The 21,534-nt window shown below is 40.6% G+C and overlaps 1 protein-coding gene across 9 annotated transcripts in view; it reads right to left on the bottom strand.

The window, feature by feature from the left end:
• The window catches only part of KIF27 (kinesin family member 27), a 36,402-nt gene extending 17,655 nt beyond the window's left edge, over positions 1-18,747 (bottom strand). The window contains exons 1-12 of one of the 9 annotated variants that reach the window (XM_048504681.1): positions 18,611-18,737; positions 16,989-17,061; positions 14,669-15,070; positions 11,376-11,399; positions 11,199-11,288; positions 8,944-9,923; positions 7,938-8,081; positions 7,401-7,601; positions 5,132-5,304; positions 4,008-4,132; positions 1,823-1,978; positions 1,200-1,405 (exon numbers count right to left, since the gene is read on the bottom strand). In XM_048504681.1, coding sequence (XP_048360638.1) covers positions 1,200-1,405; positions 1,823-1,978; positions 4,008-4,132; positions 5,132-5,304; positions 7,401-7,601; positions 7,938-8,081; positions 8,944-9,923; positions 11,199-11,288; positions 11,376-11,399; positions 14,669-14,966 — 2,397 coding nt within the window. In that variant the 5' untranslated portion in view covers positions 14,967-15,070; positions 16,989-17,061; positions 18,611-18,737. Of the gene's footprint in view, positions 1-1,199; positions 1,406-1,822; positions 1,979-4,007; positions 4,133-5,131; positions 5,305-7,400; positions 7,602-7,937; positions 8,082-8,943; positions 9,924-11,198; positions 11,400-14,668; positions 15,071-15,180; positions 15,264-16,988; positions 17,062-18,610 lie in introns of all 9 variants that reach the window. The other 8 variants (XM_048504679.1, XM_048504683.1, XM_048504685.1 and 5 more) reach the window with 8 other exon arrangements.
• Between the last annotated feature and the right edge of the window lie 2,787 nt (positions 18,748-21,534).

The raw sequence follows: 21,534 nt of genomic DNA, 5'->3' as shown, positions 1-21,534 counted from the left end.
CAACTCTGTCAAGTAGGTTAGGCTGAAAGCATGTGATTAGTCCAAAATCACAAGATGGCAATTTTAACCTGGGTCCTGAAGACCATGGTCTGAAGCTTCAACTGGTACACCACAGTTGCTTTCATAAGGATGGCTGCTGCTGAACAATAGGAAGCAAGCAGGCTTAGTTGTGCCATGAAAGTCAGGTGGTATCAAGTCATCCAGAGGCTGCTGCCTGGAGTTGCCAACTTCCAGGTGAAACCTACAGTCTGCTGAAATTACATCTGAACTTCAGACAACAGAGATCTGCCCTCCTGGATGAAATGGCTGTTCTGGCATCATACCCTGCTGAGGCCTCTTTCTTCCTCAAACCCTGCCCTCAGGCTCCACCACAAAATCTCCAGGAATTTCCCAGCTTGGAGCTGGTGACCCTAGACCTGGCCCCCATGAGTCTTCCCTAAAAGCTCAAAATAGGCCTGGAAAGGGCTCTGTCTCCTCCCCCTTGGCTTTTACTCACATTGAAGGCTTGAAGGCTGTGGTTGCCTTGCACTGGCACTGAGGGAATCTCTTGCTTAATGATACAGGTACTCCTTCTGTCATTGCCGGATTTTTACCCCTCACCCCCGTGTATTTGTTTTACATTTCCCATTTTTCTGAAAACTTGGGAACCAAAGATCTGGTCAACCGCTACTGGAATATAAACTCCTACCCCTTTTAATCTGGTGGCACATATGATCCCTCCATTTTATCCTAACAAGCCTATGAGGTACAAGATACAAGTGACCTTCATGCAGAGTGGGATTTGAACGTGGGCCTCCTATCCCAATAACTACCAAATTTGTCAATCACAAAATAACAATGTGTAATACTATAGATTGCTCAAGGCACTTCACATGCATTGACTTGTTACAATACTTACAGCACTTGTACACATAAGCCAGTATCAGTCCCCTGATATTCTAGCTGATGGGCTAAAGACTGGCTAGCTTAAGCTTATGCATGGCAGAGGTGAGATTCTAAACTGGGATGTCCTGATCTATAGGTCACTGACTCAGTTGCTATGCTAAACCCCCTCTTCCGTTTATGGTCACACCAGCTGGGCAATTTGATTTATTCTGAAAGAAGATTACCATCAATAATGCTGGCATAAAGGATAAAATAATAAGAGCCATTTACCATGTTAATACAGGGTGTTGTTATAGGTCCCCAGTTACATGTACCTGCACTTTAAGCTTTGCTGCATCCATCTTCTTCCTAAATTCCTTCTGCAGTCTGGCTTTCTCTGCAGTGTCTCTTAACTCCTTGTTCTCTAGTTCCTGCAACTGCTTTTGTGTTTCAACTAGTTCCATTTTTGCCTGCTCCGCTTCATGTTCCAGTTGTGTTATTTTCAAAGAATACTGCTTGGTTACAGATCGGGCATCATGACCTTAAAAACCCCAAAATTAGCAGGGGAAAAACACACGTAGATATACAAAATCCCAAATCATCACTTGTGACTTTTCATATTGTAGAAGCTCTCTGCACAAGATGAATCTATGTCATTTATTAAAATTAATGTTTAAGAACACTTATCAGAACCATACTATTTTATTGCTATTTAAATATCTACTTTAAAAAATCTTCTGCTTTATACCCAGTACATCCATATCTGCCTTACACCCTTACACAAGCAGATCAAGCAGATCAAGTCAAGCCAGAGAGCAATTTCTAAGACCAAATTAAAAAACAAAGAACACACAATTGAAGCCCATTTGGCTTCTGGCTCTAACTGATTATGATTTACCTTTGGCCCTGTTTCTATCTATATGCATATTTGTAACTAAAAAGAGATTCACAAGATTACCTGTTTTTACTAACTCTTTAATAAGTTCTTCTTTCATTCTGATATTAAGTGTAAGTTCATTCATTTTTTGCTTTGCAGCAGTAAGTTTTAGCTCTGAATTCTTTAACTTCTGCATATTTAGTATCTGACTCTTCTGGATACATTCAATATCTTCACCTTAAAAAAAGATAATACTTATATATAATGTGCAGGGACAAGGTCTAATGTTTCAGCATCAAGCTGTTTTCACAGCACATGAGGAAAATAAATTAACAGTATTTGTATTATTTGAACAAGGAATAATATTAAAAGCACAAGATGAAATTCTAAGCAAGTCTATGTGGAAATAAATCCCATTTAATTTAATGAGATTACTCCCAGTAAATGTTTTTAGGATCACATGCTTAATTATGTATATGTTATTCATTGGACAATATGCATAAACACTGGCAACTGTGTGTACTTATGTGAAGACACAGAAGAAGAAATAACATGAAGAGAGTTTTTTTGGTCAACATATGTAGTTTCACAATGATACGCAAAATGTGAACAAATGGATAACATCAGTGGGGTCCTTTCTAGACTGGCCAGCCAATATACATATGCTATGTTTGGAGACTACATACATTGTCTAAGCAATTTATTGCTTTAATGTGGTGGTTACGGATGTTCTATATTCTATCCTTCATTAATTTGTCCAACCCCCTCTCAATCCATTTATACCAGGAGCCACAGAATCTTACAGTAGACACCACTGTGGCACATTACCCATTGTGACAAATAGTATTCCCTCTATCTGCCTTCAATACACTACTAATCAGTTCCATAGGGGGACCCCTAAATTCTAGTATTATGGAAGAGTTAAAAAGTTTCTCTCTTTCCACGCACACTCTGCCTAATTATGTAATCCCTACCACAGTCACTTTTCCCCCTAAACTAAAAATCCCCAGCTGATTTATCCTTGCCTCGTGTAGAAAGCACTCCAATCCCATTTTCCTTTTGATAGGCATATTTTGTAATTTCTTCTAGTCCCTCAGTTTCTTTATGGAGATGTGGCAACCTGAACTCTACAAAGCATTCTGAATGTGGTTGCGCTAGTTTTATTCTCAGCCTCTTTCCTCATTGTTACCCAGCATGCAATTTTCCCTTATAAAACTCTCATTGCATACTAAGATAATGTTTTAAGTGAGCCATCCACAAAGTCTTGGGGCAGGGTGTGGGGGGAGGGGAGAATCACTGCCAGTGTAGAAACCCTGTGTGTGAAATCATGATTTCATGTGTGTGACATCATCATCTTTTCGTACCCTTATGTATCACTTTTCACTACTTACACTAAATTTTACATTTAATTTTATTGCCCATTGTGGGGAGGTTCTTTTGGAGCTCCTCAGAATCTACTTCTCCACATCCCAAACTTCTAAAACTTCCTTGAGCTGCTTAGGAAACTCACACATTTCTGCACTATAAGTTCAACACTATCCAGGGACATAGGTAAGGTGTCAGGTTGGCTGATTTGTGGGGGATGGTATTTCTGTCTGCTGTGCTTTTCCTGTATGAAATTATGTTCCTGCTACTCTCCGACTCTGCTTATCTCTTCTCACTCCTAGTGAAGGCCAAACAGCCTAAAAGGTTTGGTTCTTTGTAATGCCGCTGGGAATCTGGATGGGGGGCAGGGAGGAAGTAGTACTGTCTGAGTTTATGATCCAGGCATTCTGGCTGAGCAAGCCTGTAACGTCTTGGACCATGTTCAGGATTCGTCTGATCTACAATAAAGAAATCATTGTTCATCACAACTGTTTCAATTGTTTGGTTCATGGTGGTTCTGACATTAAGGGGGGGGGGGTTCTTGTCTGGTAGGGGTGGGCGCTCCTGTGCACCCACACAGGCACAGCCCACATTGCACGCTTGCAAGATGCAAGACAGTCGGAACCCGGGAAAGAAAGTCTCACCTCTTGCAAGACCTGCTGTGCTAGAGGCAAGACTTTCTTTCCTGGGGTCCGGCTGGATTGCAAGCTGGAGGTGGGGCTTGGGGCGGCAGGGCCCCGCCCCCAGGGGTGGGTGGGAGCGGGGCCTCGCCCCAAAATTACCCCATAAAAATTCTATACCTACATCCCTGACACTATCGATTGTACAACAGCTACTCAGTCATCATATCGCATAAAACATAACTATACATTTTCCATATTGAGGGTTTAATTCAACTCACCTGTAACAGTTTCATTTTGTGAAACGTTTTCATTTTGTGAAGAGGAATTGTGCAGGGTTTCTTTTGGTTCGGGGATGAAGCTGTGGGAAACTTCTTTTTGTGTCCACGTACGGTTTAAGGACTGTCTAAAAAATTAAAGTCAAAATAATGTATTTATGAGGGTTAAAAGAGATAAAATGTGAGCTCACTCTTAATATATTAGAATTTTGTTCTGCCTAGCATTACATACAAAGCCACCAGCTTTCCTGCTGAACAACACTGTTGCTAAGGGCCAAACTAGACACTATGTCCGCGATTCCATTTTATAGACAGACATGATCTCTGGGAACTGAGAGTGCAGAATGAGATGAAGAGGAGCTTCAGCTCTCCCTCCACTCCCCAGTATCATGATCCCAAGCTGAATCGAGACATGCGGGGAGGGTGACTCTCTGCCCCCGCCCCCCATGCTGCCCTCTCATGTTGAATTGGGTCCTGGAGTGCCTATGAATGTTAGTTACTCAGTATCATGTCTGGAAATACACATATCATGGTAGATGTAATGTCTAGTTGGCTCTAATAAAGTCATCAGATGCTTTTTTGTGGTCAATGTGCAATGCGTTTAATCCTACCCATGCAGAACTAGTATTCCATATTGGTCCTCTTCTCAACGCCTACCCAGCTTAATACCCAGTGCTATGAACAGATATTCTTATTTATTCAAGCATACCTCTGGTACAACATGGAGTTAGACCTGGTTTATACATGCTGTGGGGAATGGGCTGCACCAATTCAGACTGAAGGCAGAAGATCACATTTTGGAATGTTTCCCTGAGTTGAAACTCCCAGCAAACAGAAAAAGATGGGTAGATCCTTTCTTCTTGCTGTACTAGTTTTCTACCTGAATAGAGTTTGGTATGCTAAAGGAACATTCAAATGCGAATCCACAGACCTGCACTGTGCACCCCATTCTACAATTTTATTCTCCTGCAAGCATGAGACAGGGATCACTTTATGTCTATCAATCATTGTAAATGAGACTTTATAAATGCTGAGTTTAACAATGGCATATAGGGGTTGATTAAATGTGAACAACAGGCTAGTTTTAATATTAAATAAACATACATTAAATATGACCAAGAAAATACCTAAATGGGGGTCGTCTTATGTTCTTTGCATTTCTTTCACCTTCACTACAATCAGAAAAGCAGGAACGAAGAACTTCATCTTGTTCTTCGATGTGATCCAACATTATTTGACTTCGGGTTCGAAACCCTGCCATTACTTTGCTTAGAGAGTATGTAGGTGGGCTTGTGTGGACCTTTAAAGACATCATAAACATTTTTTGTGAAAATTAATCATTTGTTGACCAACCTTTCTTAGAAAAAAAACCCTTGTCTTAAGGCTCTTTGAGAAGCAACACAAAATTTTCTTGCTTGTATTGGTATTTGGTAGCTGGAAGGAAATAAATAAATATTTTAAAAATTTTAAAATTAAATGCCATTACCTTGTCTATGTGATTGTGATGCATATATAACTAATTGTTAATGGCTGATTTGTTATAAAATTGGCTTAACAGTATTTTAATTGCTTCTCAAAAGTATTTATAGCACTAGTTTAGGGGGTTATATTTTTAAATAATAAATTAATTAAAATGAATGGCAAATGAACTGTAATTTGACCCAGCAAGCAGAAATTTAGCACAACAAATAATCTAGACACCTAGACACCTTTGACCACTGGGGAATTCTGATATAGACAACAATAAAGGAGGCAGACCAAAAAGGGTGAGCTAGGAGATAGTGCAGTAGAAAAGCAGTTTAGAGCAAAGACACAATTTCAGTAGGAGTACAGTATGGGGATAACTTCACTGACTACTTATCCTAGAAAAAAGAGAGACAGAGACAGGTACAACCTTCCATTTATTGGTTTCCATTATTCCAGTCCCTTCCGCTGACAGTGTAATTATCCTGTATCCTCTGTGTCTAAAATTATGGCCACATGTTTCGGAATCACTTTCTACATGTATGAATCAGCATGGGACTTGTATCCAATTAATAAATGCAGATTCCTCATTAAAATGGATTATGAATGTGTAAAAATCTGTGCACCTTAATTAATCTGGAAAACCAGCAAGCACACAGTGCCCCCCCCCCCACAGACAACGAGTCCATGAGTAAGATAAACAAGGATGTTAACTAGAACAAGTGAAAAGAATAAGAGTTAAATGGAGTCCCTGAACCATGTTAGACCTGACTAGATTCAAGAAAGTCTTGCCTTCTGAGATTTAATCTAACAATCCTAACCATAGAGCAGCAGACCTCCAAGAAAAATACACTTACAGCAAGTCAACATAATACAATACAATAACCTTTATTAGGCATAAGTTAAAAGGTTGTTTATGGCCTGAACAAGAGTCGTTAAACAGGGGTGACAACAAATTAACAAAAGTATCAATGAATTATCAGGAGGTAAAAGTTAAATCTTCTATAAAATATTATAAAAATAAAATAATAAAAAGAGAATAAAAGATAGAAGGAGTGTACCGTTCTTCGGTCAAGGGTATAAAAACATGAGTTTACAATGTTAAAAATATAAATATGTATTAAGAGACCCATAGTTATACCACTTTTAAAGTACAACAAGTCCTGTGTTCTATACCCATTGGAGAAGGATGTCTTGGAAGGGGATGTGAAATGACAAGGAAGACAATCTGCTGCAATTAGGGATGCAGAATATATTGGAAGATGCTATACCTAAGGCTAGCATTCATTGAAGCAAAGGTGCCCACTCTACAGTAATAGTCAAAAGTGGAAACTAAGGCCCTGTGCGGAAAATGTGTGCTCATAAGGACACTGCTTATCCCATCCGTTCAAGAGTTACACTGCAGTATTGGACTCTGTGAAGATTTTGCCCCGGCTGCACTCAAAAAATATTGACAGTAGTTTGGACATCAACATTCTTGGCTGCTGAGGTTTCAGGTTTGCTGTGGATCTTGAAATCTGAGCAGGTTGTATTTGGATGGCTCCAATTCTACTTTATTCACTGCTCATACAGTTACTTTCTACTAGTTAATCTATAGTAGTCAAAAGGAAACAGAAAGGCACGAAGACAGGTAGGCTTCTCTATTGGAATGGATAAGTAAAAACAATCTTGCTCTGCTGGGCAACTCCTGTATCAAGTAGGTTAGGAAATCTGTAGGAAATTCTCTGTCCCAAGTCTGATTGGAGGAATTACCCTTTCCATGAAACTCTTACATACCGAGGGAGAAGCTGCAAGTTTCCACACTGTCACTAGCCTTCTCAATATACCTGAAGCAGTGGCATGCAAAAAGATGTGGCAGATTACCACACTGGTGAATTGCTTCTTTTGTAAAGGAACTGCAGTAATGAGAAAAATGTTAAATTTGATACCTACCTTTCGACAATCCAACCCCATTGGCATATTATTGGACTGTATAAGCCTTTTAGTCAGTGGGACACTATAAGGCCTTTTAGCAGATATTAGAGCAGCTGGTCCATCTCCACAATCACCCCTGGAGGAAGAACTACTGGACATTTTTTCTAACTTGTCATTCAGCTGGTCAATTATAAGCTGTTGCTCCACCATCTTCTCATTCTTGAAATAGAAAAAAAAAGATATTTAGATGTCTGGCAAAACTGAATCACTTCTACCTTTAATGGCCAGCACAGTATTCTTAACTCCAGAGACGTATTGTGGGGAAATGGCGCCCCACCTCCAAGCTGCACCCCCCCCCCCCCGCAGCCCAGCTCCTGCCCTCCCCTCTGGGGAGAGCAGAAGAGACTGCCGTCTTCCGTCCTCTGAGAGGTGCTTTTATAAACACTGAGGGTGGAGGTGGAACTCAGGGGGGCAAAGCTGTGTTTTAAATGTGTTGGGCAAAGAATCATGAATGTTATTTTATAAACCAAATAAGTCACACACAGGGGAAGTTACCTGCAGCCTATTTGTTTCCTGTGCCTCCTTGAATGATACCAAGTATTCTTGATTCTCCTTTATTAATTTTTGTATTTGATCTTGCAGTTCTTTTAGTTCAAGTTCTTTCTCACTGAACACATCTGCATCTGTAGCCAGAGCCTGCTAGGTGATGAAGTGGAACAAGGACAAATATATGAAACAGAGTGCTCTCTACAAGTTGCATACTAATCACAGTAGAACCTGATAGAATTTGCTCTAGTTATCTCATTAATTAGACATGACTTATAATACCCCTACATAACAGTACTCTACATCTCAACAGAAAATACTGCAAACCAGAGCTGCAGCAAATTAAGAGTATCCGTATATGAAGACTATGAGTATGAAAACTCCAGAGGAATGAACCTGTTATGTTTATTAAGTTAAAATACAGGATGGCAACTAGTAAAAGGGGGGGGGGTATATTTGTTACTGATTAGTCTTTGATTATCCAGAAAGTATCATGTTATTTATTTTAGTCAGTTGTTCCTTTTAGAAAACCTACCCACATACAGTTTCCACAAACCAATCAAAATTGCCATCTAAAAGTTTTGTGAATTAATAACTAATGTTTCTATCTGGAGGAGCTGGAAATTGGAAAAAGGAAGCCATGACTGGAATGGGAAGATGAGTTTCTATTTATTGGCTGAGCTCATACACCTAGCACAGTGGTTCCCAAACTTTTTCAGGCCACCACCCCCTTGGTTCCATAAACTCACTCACAGTGCCCACTACACTACCCTACCTGATAAAAGTGTTATTCAAAACAGGGGTTTGCATGACATCTAGAAAGTTTGATTTCTCAAACCCAAATCTCAAAGTTTGACATCTCAAAGTTTGATTTCTCAAACCCAAATGAGCAAGTAATGTAAATGAAATGTATGGAGAATTCCTGGCAGGAGAACCAAAGATCTGGAAATTCTTCAGCTCTGTGGGTTTCCTTTATAAATCATTTACTAGTTTAATTAAAGTTGCAATAAAATACCTGGTATTTCTTCAGCTCCCTTTTCAACTGAAGAATGGTGATATGATATGGTCCTTCTTGGTCACCTTCACTTCCACTGTTTACTCTGGGAATACTTGAAGCCTCTCGCCTTAGTGCCTGAGCCAGGCAGAGCCAATCCTGCACTCTTTCCTGTTGACTATCTGTTAAGCTAGCAATATTTTTTAAGTCAACAAGGAACACATAGGCTTCCTCTATGTAATTTCGGTAGCTAAAACATTCTACCTGAAGATGGGCAAGCTGTTCTTCAAGGGAACGGATTTTGTTTCTATCCTGTAACAAATCCTGTGACCCTTGGCTGCTAGGGGTATGTCCCCTGACCTGCTGGTTTTGCAAAGCTTCCCGGAGCAACTTGATTTCAAGCTCCATTTCGTCAATACGGTCCAGGTCTGGATTGTAGTTGACAATAGGTTTATTTCTAATATTTTTGGCTCTGTTAGCATATTTAATGGAGTTTAATGATTCATCAAAATCAGAAGATGATGGGCTAATACAAGTTATCATTAGAGTCTTGGCATTCCCTCCCAAGGAATCCTTAAGAATACGTGTGATTTTAGCATCCCTATATGGAACATGCGCACTTTTTCTCTTTGGGTCTCCAAGAGCACTTATCACATTTCCCAGAGCCAACAAACCACTGTTTATCTGAACTGATTCTTTGAACCTTTCACCAGTGTTCCCAGTTTTTGTTACTCTTTCTGATCCTGCGAGGTCCACAAAGTGAAATTTGGAAACAATAAGCTGGCCTGAACTCCAAGATGAGTACTGTGCAGCATCTACATCCTTTTCGTTCAGCACAGGTTGCTGCTGTTGACAAATGCTGATTGTAAAAACAGCATGAGATCGACTAGAGTCTTCATTCATTTGTGTTGTGCCTGTATGACGAGCTGCATTCCCAGTTTCCAACAGGCTCATCACTTCAGCCACACTTTCAACTTGACAGTCTTTGGCACCAACAAGAACTTCAAACATCAAGATAAACAGAATGATAAACAATCAAGTTATAGTAAAACTTCCAGCTATATAGAATAGATTATATACAATGTGTTAGGATGCATGCAGCTATTATTTTATTATAGCAGGCAGCTATTATTTAATTTTAAACAGTAACACTGCAAATGCCTGAAAAGCCAGTATTTGAATGGAGTGCTATATAAATTTACACAAACTGCATGCTATGTACTGTAAAACTCTGAGCATACCTAAAAAGTAATACTGGATTCAACAGCAAACAAAAGAAACACATATTGATACAGGCCCATAACTATTCAAACAATTTATATCCTTACACTCTACCAAAAACAAATATGAAAATCAATAGCTGGAACTTTAAGTGGAGATAAATTATCACAATTCAAAATATAGGATTATTACTGAAATTTCCAAACTATAGTTAGAATATTATGCAGTAGGTGTTATTTAAAATATTAAGTTGCTATCCTACTCACTTTGAAATGCACACAAATGTCAATTTAACCCAGAACAATATTTTTCTCAGTACTAGGTTAAGAATTCAAGGGAGCACAGCATGATGAAATGTTGTCAAAGATAATATACATGCTCACTGGAGTGAAACTAGATATTACATTCATACTAACCAAAAGCAACTGTTTTATATAATATTTCAAATTAATGGGTTCTTGAATAAGTGCGTGTTCTGACCTGGATAGCCCCAGGCGAGCCTGAGCTCGTTAGATTTGAGATGCCAAGTAGGGTCAGCCCTGGCTAGTATTTAGAAGGGAGACATCCACAAAACAGCAGGTTATGATGCAGAGGCAGGCAATGACAAACCACCTCTGAACATCCCTTGCCGTGAAAACCCTATGGGATCACCATAAGTCATCTGTCACAACAGCAAAACAACCTGTGTATGCTTTACAGAGCAAGACTATTGGCATATATTCAATGACCACATGAAACAGAGAGGAGCTTTCAGGACTGGACTTTCCCACCTCTCCCTTCCATTGTAGCCAACCATATCTCATGAAATAATGGAGATCAGTCAGCCCCCGTAACTGCACTGGATACAGTGCAGAGGCTGGAGGGGAGGGACTGGCAGAAATTGTCCCTTCGTTTTCCAGCAGCCAAAGTGCCCTTCAAATGACACAAAACTGCTGCTAGATACAAACCATTGTGAATTGCTGAACATAAAATTTACAGTGCACTTGTTTACGAATTTTCTTTTTGGCTCATAACTAAGAACATAATACAATTTACATTTAAATTAAACTGTTTACCTGTATTTCCCTTTTCATCTTCTCTAATGTGCAGATCTTTCATAGATGTCTCCAGTTCCAGTAAATCACGAAGCTCTTCTTTGTAGACTTCTAAATAAGAAACTTTCACAGTGAAGTCTATATTATGGTTTTCTGAAATAATCTGAAATATTTCCTGGATTGCTCGTGGAATAATACCTCTCTCTTCCTCTGCAACAGATGCTAAAGTGAATCAAGAAATGATTTAAGGCAATTAAAATATCTGCACACTTATATGCAAAGCAAATACATACTGAAATAGTAGGGAAAATCTGAAGATACAAGTTATTTATATACCGTATATACTCGTGTATAAATCGAGTTTTTCAGCACATTGTTTGTGCTGAAAAAGCCCCCCTCGATTTATACACGAGTTAACTGTATTTTAAAAATATTTTAGGGTTTTCACTTTGTCGGCCGCCGGGGGGCGCAGGTTTTAGGCTAGCGGCACCAGAACTTCAGGATATCATCAGGTGACACTCCTGATGATACCACCCAAGTTTGGTAAAGTTTGGTTCAAGGGGTCCAAAGTTATGGACCCCCAAAGAGGGTGCCTCCATCCCCCATTGTTTCCAATGGGAGCTAATAGTAGATGGGGCTACATTTTGAGGGTCCATAACTTTGGACCCCTTGAACCAAACTTCACCAAACCTGGGTGGTATCATCAGGAGGGTCTCCTGAAGATACTCTGAAATGTTGGTACTGCTAACATAAACATTCCTCCCCTGACCAAAAATCCAGCTTTGAAGGATTTTAACTCTTGTGTTTTAGCTTGGTTGCTGGTTGAGCTAAGGTTTTTGTACTTTTAAAGTTATTGTTGAGACCATATTGTTTTTGTTGACTCCCTTTTCCACTTACAGAGCCAGTTTACTGTTTTTCTTTGAAATAAATATTCAAAAACATTTAACCTACTGATGCCTCAATTAATGTAATTTTATTGGTATCTATTTTTATTTTTGAAATTTACCAGTAGCTGCTGCAATTCCCACCCTCGACTTATATGCGAGTCAATAAGTTTTCCCAGTTTTTTTGTGGTAAAATTAGGTGCCTCGACTTATATGTGGGTTGACTTATACACGAGTATATACGGTAATAGCTGTTTGCCCACAAAATTAATGCTTCTCCACATTATGGAACTTTTGTGTGCCTCCTTGGTTTTCCCCTTCTTTCCTGTGAGCCTTCCCAATCCAGTTTGCACAAAGCTTTGGGAACTCACTGCAAAACCAGATTGATACTCACTGTGGAAGGGAAAGTCCAGATCTTCCTGAAGCAGCCCACATTTAGAAACATTTTCCCTGCCTCAATCCCCACAGCCATCCCTCCCCCAACCCCACCAGGGCCTTTTTTATTTCTGTTTTTAATGGTAATCCCTATATTAATTTAAAACAAAACAAACTTCCTGAGGACAAGGGGAGAAAGGAATTGCTACTGGAATCTGGGACAGGGGAACCTGCCATGAGAAAGCTGTGTTGCCGCTGAATTAGCAACTACAGCAACAATTGGGAAGAACAGGAAAGCATTGCTGTGTAGAAATGCCCATAATTAAATAGAGTAGGAGAAAAACAGAATGAGGTGCAAGGCAGAGCAGTTTAGTAGACCTTTTAGATCTCAATGCATTTTGCAATAAGCTTCATCAGGGGATCTTACACAGAAACTCCTCTGGCTCCCATCTTGGACAAATGGATCAAAATTGGAGGCCAGAGAAGTTTCTTTGCAAGATTCTCTGACAAAGTTTATAACAAAATGTGTTCGGATCAAAAAGGTCCACTAAACAGCTCTACCTTACACCTTGTTCTTTTTTCCCCCTCCTAATTGCTTGTGTGGCCTTATTTCGTCCTCATAATTAACTTGAGTCATTCAGTTCTGCCCAATTCCACAAAAATGCCACTGAAGATAGCTATCAATCAAAGCTAAAATCTTCAGGCAGCAGGGAGTCTAAATTTAAAAAGACAAAACACCAATGGGGTGGGTAGAATGGGGAGGGGAGTTCAAATACCCACATAGCTATAATATTCACTGGGCAACCTTGGGTCACTCTTCAGTTATTAAGAAGATGTTTGGGATAAAGCGCTAGATTCTAATACAGTGAAGTAAGAATTATCTTGATCTCTTGTGAATGGTGGTGGTGGTGGTGGAATGTGCCATCAAGTCAACAGCAGACTTGACAACAACCCTTTAAGAGTTTCAAGGCAAGAGAGGCTCATAGGTGGTTTGCCATTGCCTATTCCTGTGCAGTGATCCTGAACTTCCTTGTGGTTTCCCAATTAAATATCACAAATACCTGTACATTTATTGAAAAGGTAAAATAATGTCTGCTCATGCAGTGCGCCAATGCATTGTTAAGAAGCTATTAAAGATGGTATATTTTATATGGAATGCAGCCCTAACAATATTAAAGCAAATACATGGGATTCAAGAAAAAAACATCAGCCTCCAATTACTCCATCAACACAACTGAAATAAGATAGCATAAGCAGCTTGTGACCGATAGTCAGCAGAAATATAAAGGAGGTCCTTTACTATATGGGGAGATCACCTGCTGACATCATTAATACTTGAACAGCAGGAGTGTGGTTACACTGAAAGCCACACCATACTCAGTATTGGAACAATACAATAGAATAGTGCTTTGAAAGGGAATGAATTTTGAAGGAAAGCTAGACATTCAAGGATATGAACATGGAGGACAATTAAGTAGATTGGATCCGGCACAGAATTCCACTCCAGGAAGGTAGGAGATTTTTTCCAGTTTCCCCCTCCCATTGCAGGCCTCTAGGTCCAGTCTCATGCTGTACTGGGGACAACTGCCCTGTAAGACCAACATTTCAGAGGACATTTTGAGCTGCCATTGAAGTCCTCTTCAGATGATGAAAACCCATTCCATCACCAGAGATTTTCCATGGGATTGAAATCATGGCCTTTTTCCCGGGGGGGGGGGGGGGGAAAAAATTTTAAAGTTGCATTTTAGCTTTGGCTGTAGTTTTGTAAATATTATGTAAAACCTTCCAAGAAATCAAAGTTGCACAATAGAAGTCATCTACATAGCATGCAGCTGGAAACTTGAGTCTTTGTTGGCTAGTTTAAAATAATTTCATCCAGAATTATATGTAGGTTTTCCAATTCCTTGCACACTATACACACACAAATTATGGCAATTTACAATTGGTTTGGGGGAGGGGTGTTACATTCTCATCTGGCAGTAAAACATATAAAGGAACAACAATCCTTTGCTATTTCTTCAACAACTACTATAGTGTCAGGAGTGGCCAACCTATGGTGCTCCAGATGCTCATGGACTACAATTCCCATCAGCTCCTGCTCACATGGTCAACTGGCAGACCTGACGGGAACTGCAGTCCATGAACATCTGGAGCACCATAGGTTGGCCACCCCTGGCTTATGTAATTTCACCAACCTAAAACTCAGTAAAATAAACATTCTTTAAAACATACCAATGTGACCTCCTCCAATAGTGTAAGTCTTTCCAGAGCCTGTTTGTCCATAGGCAAAAACCGTAGCATTATAGCCTTCCATCAAAGATGCTACCAATGGCTTAATGCATGTTGTATATACTTCATCTTGAGTTGAATGTTTGCCAAAAACAAAATCAAAAGTGAAAACACGGTCTTTTCCAATTATAATCTGCTGAGTATCGGGAATTAATCTCACACATACTTGATGGTTGTGAAGTACTTCTTTAGAAAGCAGAGGTCTTATTCTTACTGCTACTTTAACAGGAATCTCTTCCATTGCATAGAATGTGGGTTTAGAATTTAAATCCTCACTTTGACAGATTTCCCCACTTATCTGTCGTCACAATATGTGATTTTTAGTATTTAAGAAAGAATTGAGTTCTGTGGGAAACAAAGAAGAGCATCTTAAGGACTATGTTGCATTAGAAAATACTGTGAAATGAAGGACTTGTTTGAAAAGTTAATGTAAAATTGATATTAAATTCACATACTCTCATTTCATATTCCATCTCCTCCAAACAGTTGTAGACATGAAGCATCAACAGAAGTTTAAATTTAATGTAGATGATTCCTGCTATTAATACAAAACAACAATGTGAACTACACAATGCTACTATTAGATGGATTTCTAATTGGTTGACTGATTGAACTCAAAGGGTGGTCCTTAATGGCTCATCTTCATCCTGGAAAAAAGTGACTAGTGGGGTGCCACAGGGTTCTGTCCTGGGCCCAGTGCTATTCAATATTTTTAACAGCGACTTGGATGATGGAATAGAGGGCATGCTAATCAAATTTGCAGATGACACCAAATCATGAGATGTAGCTAATACCCCAGAGGACAGTCAGAATTCAAAATTACTTGGACAGATTAGAGAGCTGGGCCAAAACAAACAACATGAATTTCAACAGAGGTACTTGTAAGATACTACACTTAGGCAGAAAAAATTATCTGCACAGATATAGGTTGGGTGCCACCTGGCTTGACAACACTACATGCGAATGGGATCTGGGAGTCTTAGTAGACCATAAACTAAACATTAGTCAGCAGTGTGATGCAGCAGCCAAGAAAGCCAATGTGATTTTGGGCTGTATCAATAGGAGTATAGTGTCAAAGTCGAGACGTAATTGTACCTCTCTATTCTGCATTGGTTAGACCTCACCTGGAATACTGTGTACAGTTTTGGGCACCTCAATACAAGAAGGACATTGACAAGCTGGAACGGGTCCAGAGGAGGGCAACAAAAATGGTAAAAGGTCTGGAGTACATGCCCTACGAAGAGAGGCTTAGTTTTGGAGAAGTGAAGGTTAAGGGGGGATATGTTAGCTATGTTTAAATATTTCAAGGGATGCCATGTCGAAGAGGGAGCAAGTTTGTTGTCTGCTGCCTCAGAGACTAGGACATGGAGTAATGGATTCAAGATGTAGGAAAAGAGATTCCACCTAAACATTAGGAAGAACTTCCTGACTGTCAGGGCTGTTCGACAGTGGAATTCACTACCTTGGAGAGTTGTGGCATCTCCTTCTTTGGAGTTTTTTTTAACAAAGGCTGGATGAACATATGTTGGGAGTGCTTTGATTGTGTGTTCCTGCATTGCAGGGGGTTGGATTTGATGGCCCTTGGGGTCTCTTCCAACTCTATGATTCTATGAACTACTGTGCATACTCTACTTCTACTCATTGCCAAAGTGTCTCCTCACTCAGAGCATGTGTAGTATAGTGGATCGAGTGTTGAATGTCAGTTTTCCAGGTCCTAGTCTGTCTTCATTCAGTGCACTGGCAGAACTTGGGCCAATCACTCAGAATAACCTACTTCACAGGGATGTTGTGACGATATAACAGATTGGGAAGACAGAACTAGATATGCTACCCTGAGCTCCTTGATGGGAGAACACAATAAAAAAGGATAATTCTTTCTGGCCTCTTTAGCCACTGCAGCCACTGAGAAGAAATCAGCTGGGCTGTGCGGCAATGCCAGTAGAACACGAGAAGAAACCTAATCCCTGACTGCAGAGCAGCATATCATCAATGACCTAATGGGGGACAGAAAAGTGAGAGCTTTTACTCTATCACCGCCAAAGAAAAACAGCCAGAACCCCAGGAAGACCTTGAAAACTAAGAGAGGCCACTAAAACACACACAGAGTGAGTGCATAAGAATTTTGGATGGATTTTGTAAACCACCATAAAGGCCATATATAATAGAAAAGCTGGATAAACATCTTTTAGATTAGAAATACTAACTCAGCAGCTTGGAATCATGTATGGCTGTTTTCAGTATCCTTTCCCAATGTGGGACTTACCCCATTCAGGAGGTGGACAAGGCCCTTGTTCAGCGGGGCTTGTGGCTTTCCAGTGGTTCTCACCTTGAAACATCTGCCACCAAAGGAATGAATAGATCATGAGACTCCTTGAGGTGCAGGCCTCATGTCAGGGGTGGAAGTAAATGTGGCTCTTTTGGATTAAGCCATTGCAAATATGGCTCTCTGTTTTAGATATATAGGCTATTTTTGGCACAGTATTTACTGGGGCTTAAGAATCTGCACAAGTACATCCAAGGCAATACAGTTGAAAGAATGATACATAGTACTGGATGTTTGTAAATGTGTATTTGGGTTACATAGTGCATCTTTAGATATAAATATCTAATTTTCCTGTAACATCTGTTTTTATACCACTATATATGGAGAGATTGGTCTGTGTATATTCTCAACTAAAAATGTTATATTGCTTTATTTAGGAGGTGGGTTTACAGAATGGACATTTCTTGAACACTGATTGGGATAACAATAGTGCTGAGTGCTACAAACCCCTTCCAATTCCTGCGCCTTTCCATAAAGTTGTTTCTAGGTTTTTCCTGCCCATCTAAATTCTTCAGTGGCTTCAGGGACTAGAATAAAACTTAATCTGATGCTTCTAAGTGGCAAGAGCAGAAAACTCAGCGCCTCACTCCCAAATTCATAAATGATCCATTTTTTTAATGACCATGTAGTTTTATTATGTTCTTTACACTCCCCTCTTGTGATGGAAAACGCACTTGTACACTTTTAACACAGCAGTATGGCTATCTCCTTCATCATCTTTAAATTCATTGAATGGAAATGGGATTATGTAATGCCACATTTCCCCACCAGTCATCTTGTTCCTTTAGCATGGGGTTGAAAACAAAGAATTCAACTGGGAACATTTTCCACTCAGTCACTCACTATTCTACTCTATTCTGGAATTGCACCTGTTGAACTTCTAGCAAACATTATAGATACAGGACTGCTTCCTAGAAAATAGATAACAATGCTAAATAGTGCCGTTTTAGCAGCCTCAATCTTCGGCATGATGGTTTTACAAACCTAAACTGAAAATACTTCACTCACATATTCTTCAAGAGCTATCTGATGAACGTTTATTCAGAAGTAATTCTCACAGTGTTCACTGGGTTCTTCTAAGTAAGCATAGTAGAATGAGTTAACTAACGGCGACCAAGTACGCGGCACTGTCATTAACACTGAACAAACCTCCATGTAAGCATACCTTGAAAAGGTACTAGATAGTATAATTATAATTCTTGAAAGCTAATATCATCATAAACTGTCCGAAGTAGGTACCGCAATAAGAATCAGACAAGTTCAGCAAACTACCGGGATGGGGGGGGGGGGGGGGAACCCTCAGTGTTTGTATTAGGCAATAAAATCATTTATTTTTCGGGTACCACGAGTCTCTTTTGTCATTTAGCCTGCAGCAAACAGGGCTACTACCCGCTGCAACTTGTGCTCGCTGGAGTTTTCTACGGGCCTTTTACAGCCCGTGAAATCTTTCGCGCATCTACACTCACTCCACGCACAGCAGATCTCTCCCCATCCTCCCACCCTCGTTGCTTGCTCGATCAGCGTTTGCAACAACCAAATCAGCCGAGGCCAGGAGGACTCACCCGCTCAGTCTCCCGCTCCCATTCACGGCCTGCCCAGCCACTACCCAAGCAGCGGCGTCGGTTTCCCCAGGCCACACTGGTCCCTTTTTTGTTTACACTCGTTCACCAGGCAACTAGAGAATCATTTCCTGCCGCTAACAGCGAGGCTGTAGTTTTCCAAAGAGCGGCAGCACGACCACCTTCTTCCTGCAGTCCTTCCAACACAGCGCACCCTGCAGGCGCCCAGAGGATTAGCCTCGCTGTTCCCATCAAAGCTCATGCTGCGCACCATATTTATAACGAGTTGCAATCGTTATAAATGAACTCGTTGGAAAACGAATTCGTTTATAATGACTGCAACTCGTTACAAATATGCCGTGCGGAATCCACACAAATTTGGCTCACCATGTCATAGAAAGAGTTGCAGCTCTGTAGATGTTGAGTTCCCCACACAGCTGTTTGCCTAGTTTGTTTATTTATCCCACATAATGTACTTCCCTCTCTCATAACAAAAGCCAAGTAATATTTTTTTTATTTAGGCCAACTAGATTTACACAGCATGGAAACTGTGCACAAAATGGTTGTATTGGATTGTACGATTGGACTGGACTTTGCAATGGACAGTCTTCCAACTTTAAATGGCCAGTAATTCATCAGATGCTTAGTCCCATATGAAATACATTGGCCTCTTAAAAAGCTGCCAACAAACAAACAAAATGTTTACTTCCAATATAAACCTAGGTATAAGTCTAAGCCAGTGAAAGCCAAATTATGTAGTATTATTGTGGGACAGATAGTACTGCCTATTTTGGTCAGAGATAGCAATGTCTGCTTTAGATTGTAAGGCAGAAAAGCCAGGGTCAAAGGCCAGGGTTAGTAGTTAAAAATGTTTACATTGCAAATACACACTGCAAACATCTGGTGTTTATCAAGTCAAAATAGATAAGCTCTTTGCAGTAAACCAGGTCTGTGTTCTTTGTGTATTTAGACCAATAAATTGTCTAGTTAGAAACTATTTTGCCTTATATGGAGCAACCAATCAGTATGAGCCCCGAACTTCTCGGTTGTTAGAAAATGTATAAGAAGGAGTGTCTTTGTTCTCCCTCTCTTGAGACACATGTTTTGGACACTGCCCTGGTGTTTCCACTGTTTATTGCAATGAAAGCTATCTGGCGACTTCACAAGACCAGCTATGTTTGGACAGCCTTTATTTGTCTAACATTATGAAGAACTTTCTGACTTGGAAGAAGCAAGGGTATCTGGGATGACTTAGAAGCAGTACAGAGACATTGGCTGCATTTTGGATTATTTACTGAGTTCACAAGAAAGGGCTCTATAGCTAAAACCTGTGAAAATTGGGGAGAGGGGTCTTTAAGGGTACCACCAGCTGGCAGGTGGGTGTTTTTATCCAATTAGGAAATTTATATGCAAAAAAAAAAAACTGCTTGAGGTGTCTCATGGCACAAACAGTGAAAAATAAAAACAAACAAAACATTCTATATACTAAATCTCATTTAGTTTTCCAAACTTAAAGGAGAGTCAATGCATTCCCTAATAGTGAAATTAAAGATCGCAAACGGGAAGAACACAAAGATACATTACAAGGACTCCTTGATAATTTCCTAGACAGGTTTAAGGACTTGAAAAATCTGAAACCCAGCTTCGCTTTTTTTGTAAATCCATTGATGTAATCAGTGATGATTGTCCAGTTCCCCAGAGGTGTACTGGCAGAAAATGGTGTCTGGGGGAAGACCAGATGAAGATGGTGCACACGAGAACAGTAATGTTAGGAAACAATGAACACATCCTAAGTAGCTCAGGTTGCCTAATATAGTTAATGTAAAATAGTGACCTATCAGAGACTAAAGGACTGCCAGTTCTTGAAGGGTCTAGTACCAAAGTTCTCTTGGCCAGTTTGGAGCTATGGCAGTGATGATCTCCCTGAGACTCTACTTTACCTCCTGTATTTCGTGGAGGCTGAGCCATTTTACTTGAAGATTTGCAACACCCCTGATGTGTTTCACTTGGAGGGATAGGATGGAGCGTTCTACTAGGGAAAGGACCTTAGAAGCCTCCTGGTGAAGAGCTGAGGAGCGAGAACCCCCCTGGTCGTTCAGGTATGCTTAGGTGGTGATGTTTGTCTGAATGAGGATGTGCTTGGCCTGGATCCTCTGTAGAAACCACAAGAGAGCAAGAAAAACCACTTTCACCTCCTGTTGACTGGCAGGAAGGACTTCCTGGTGGACTGGAGGCCCTGGGGTGGGGATTCCTCCACCGAGCCCCCCCCCCCCCAGCTGTGGAGACTGGTGTCTGTGAAGATTTGGATTTGTTGAGGGATCCAGTTACACTTTCTCTGGAGAGGGTTGGTTTCTTTTGTCCTCCATACTAGGCTGCACTTCACTCACTGGCGAAATGCCCATTGGGCAAGGTGGGCAGCTGCCCAGGGCATCACCTTGTGGAGGGCATCAAAATGCTGGGTTCGTTTTTGGGTATTTTAAGTGGTTTTCCATTTTGGCCTGCAGGGGGCGCAGTGTTTAGGCTAGCGCAGGGGTAGGGAACCTGCGGCTCTCCAGATGTTCAGGAACTACAATTCCCATCAGCCCCTACCAGCATGGCCAATTGGCCATGCTGACAGAGGCTGATGGGAATTGTAGTTCCTGAACATCTGGAGAGCCGCAGGTTCCCTACCCCTGGGCTAGCGGCACCACAATTTCAGCATATCATCAGGAGACTGTCCTTATACAACCCCCCATGTTTGGTGAGGTTTGGTTTGGGGAGTCCAAAGTTATGGACTCCCAAAGGGGGTGCCCCTATCCCCCATTGTTTCCAATGGGAGCTAATAGGAGATGGAAGCTACAGTTTGAGGGTCCATAACTTTGGCCCCCCTGAACCAAAACCAAACCTGGGGGGTATCATTAGGGCAGTCTTTTTATGAGACCCTGAAA

This window comes from Sphaerodactylus townsendi, linkage group LG07 (assembly GCF_021028975.2).
Source record: "Sphaerodactylus townsendi isolate TG3544 linkage group LG07, MPM_Stown_v2.3, whole genome shotgun sequence".
Classification (NCBI taxonomy): Eukaryota; Metazoa; Chordata; class Lepidosauria; order Squamata; family Sphaerodactylidae; genus Sphaerodactylus; species Sphaerodactylus townsendi.
This window is presented reverse-complemented; position numbering and strand designations above follow the sequence as displayed.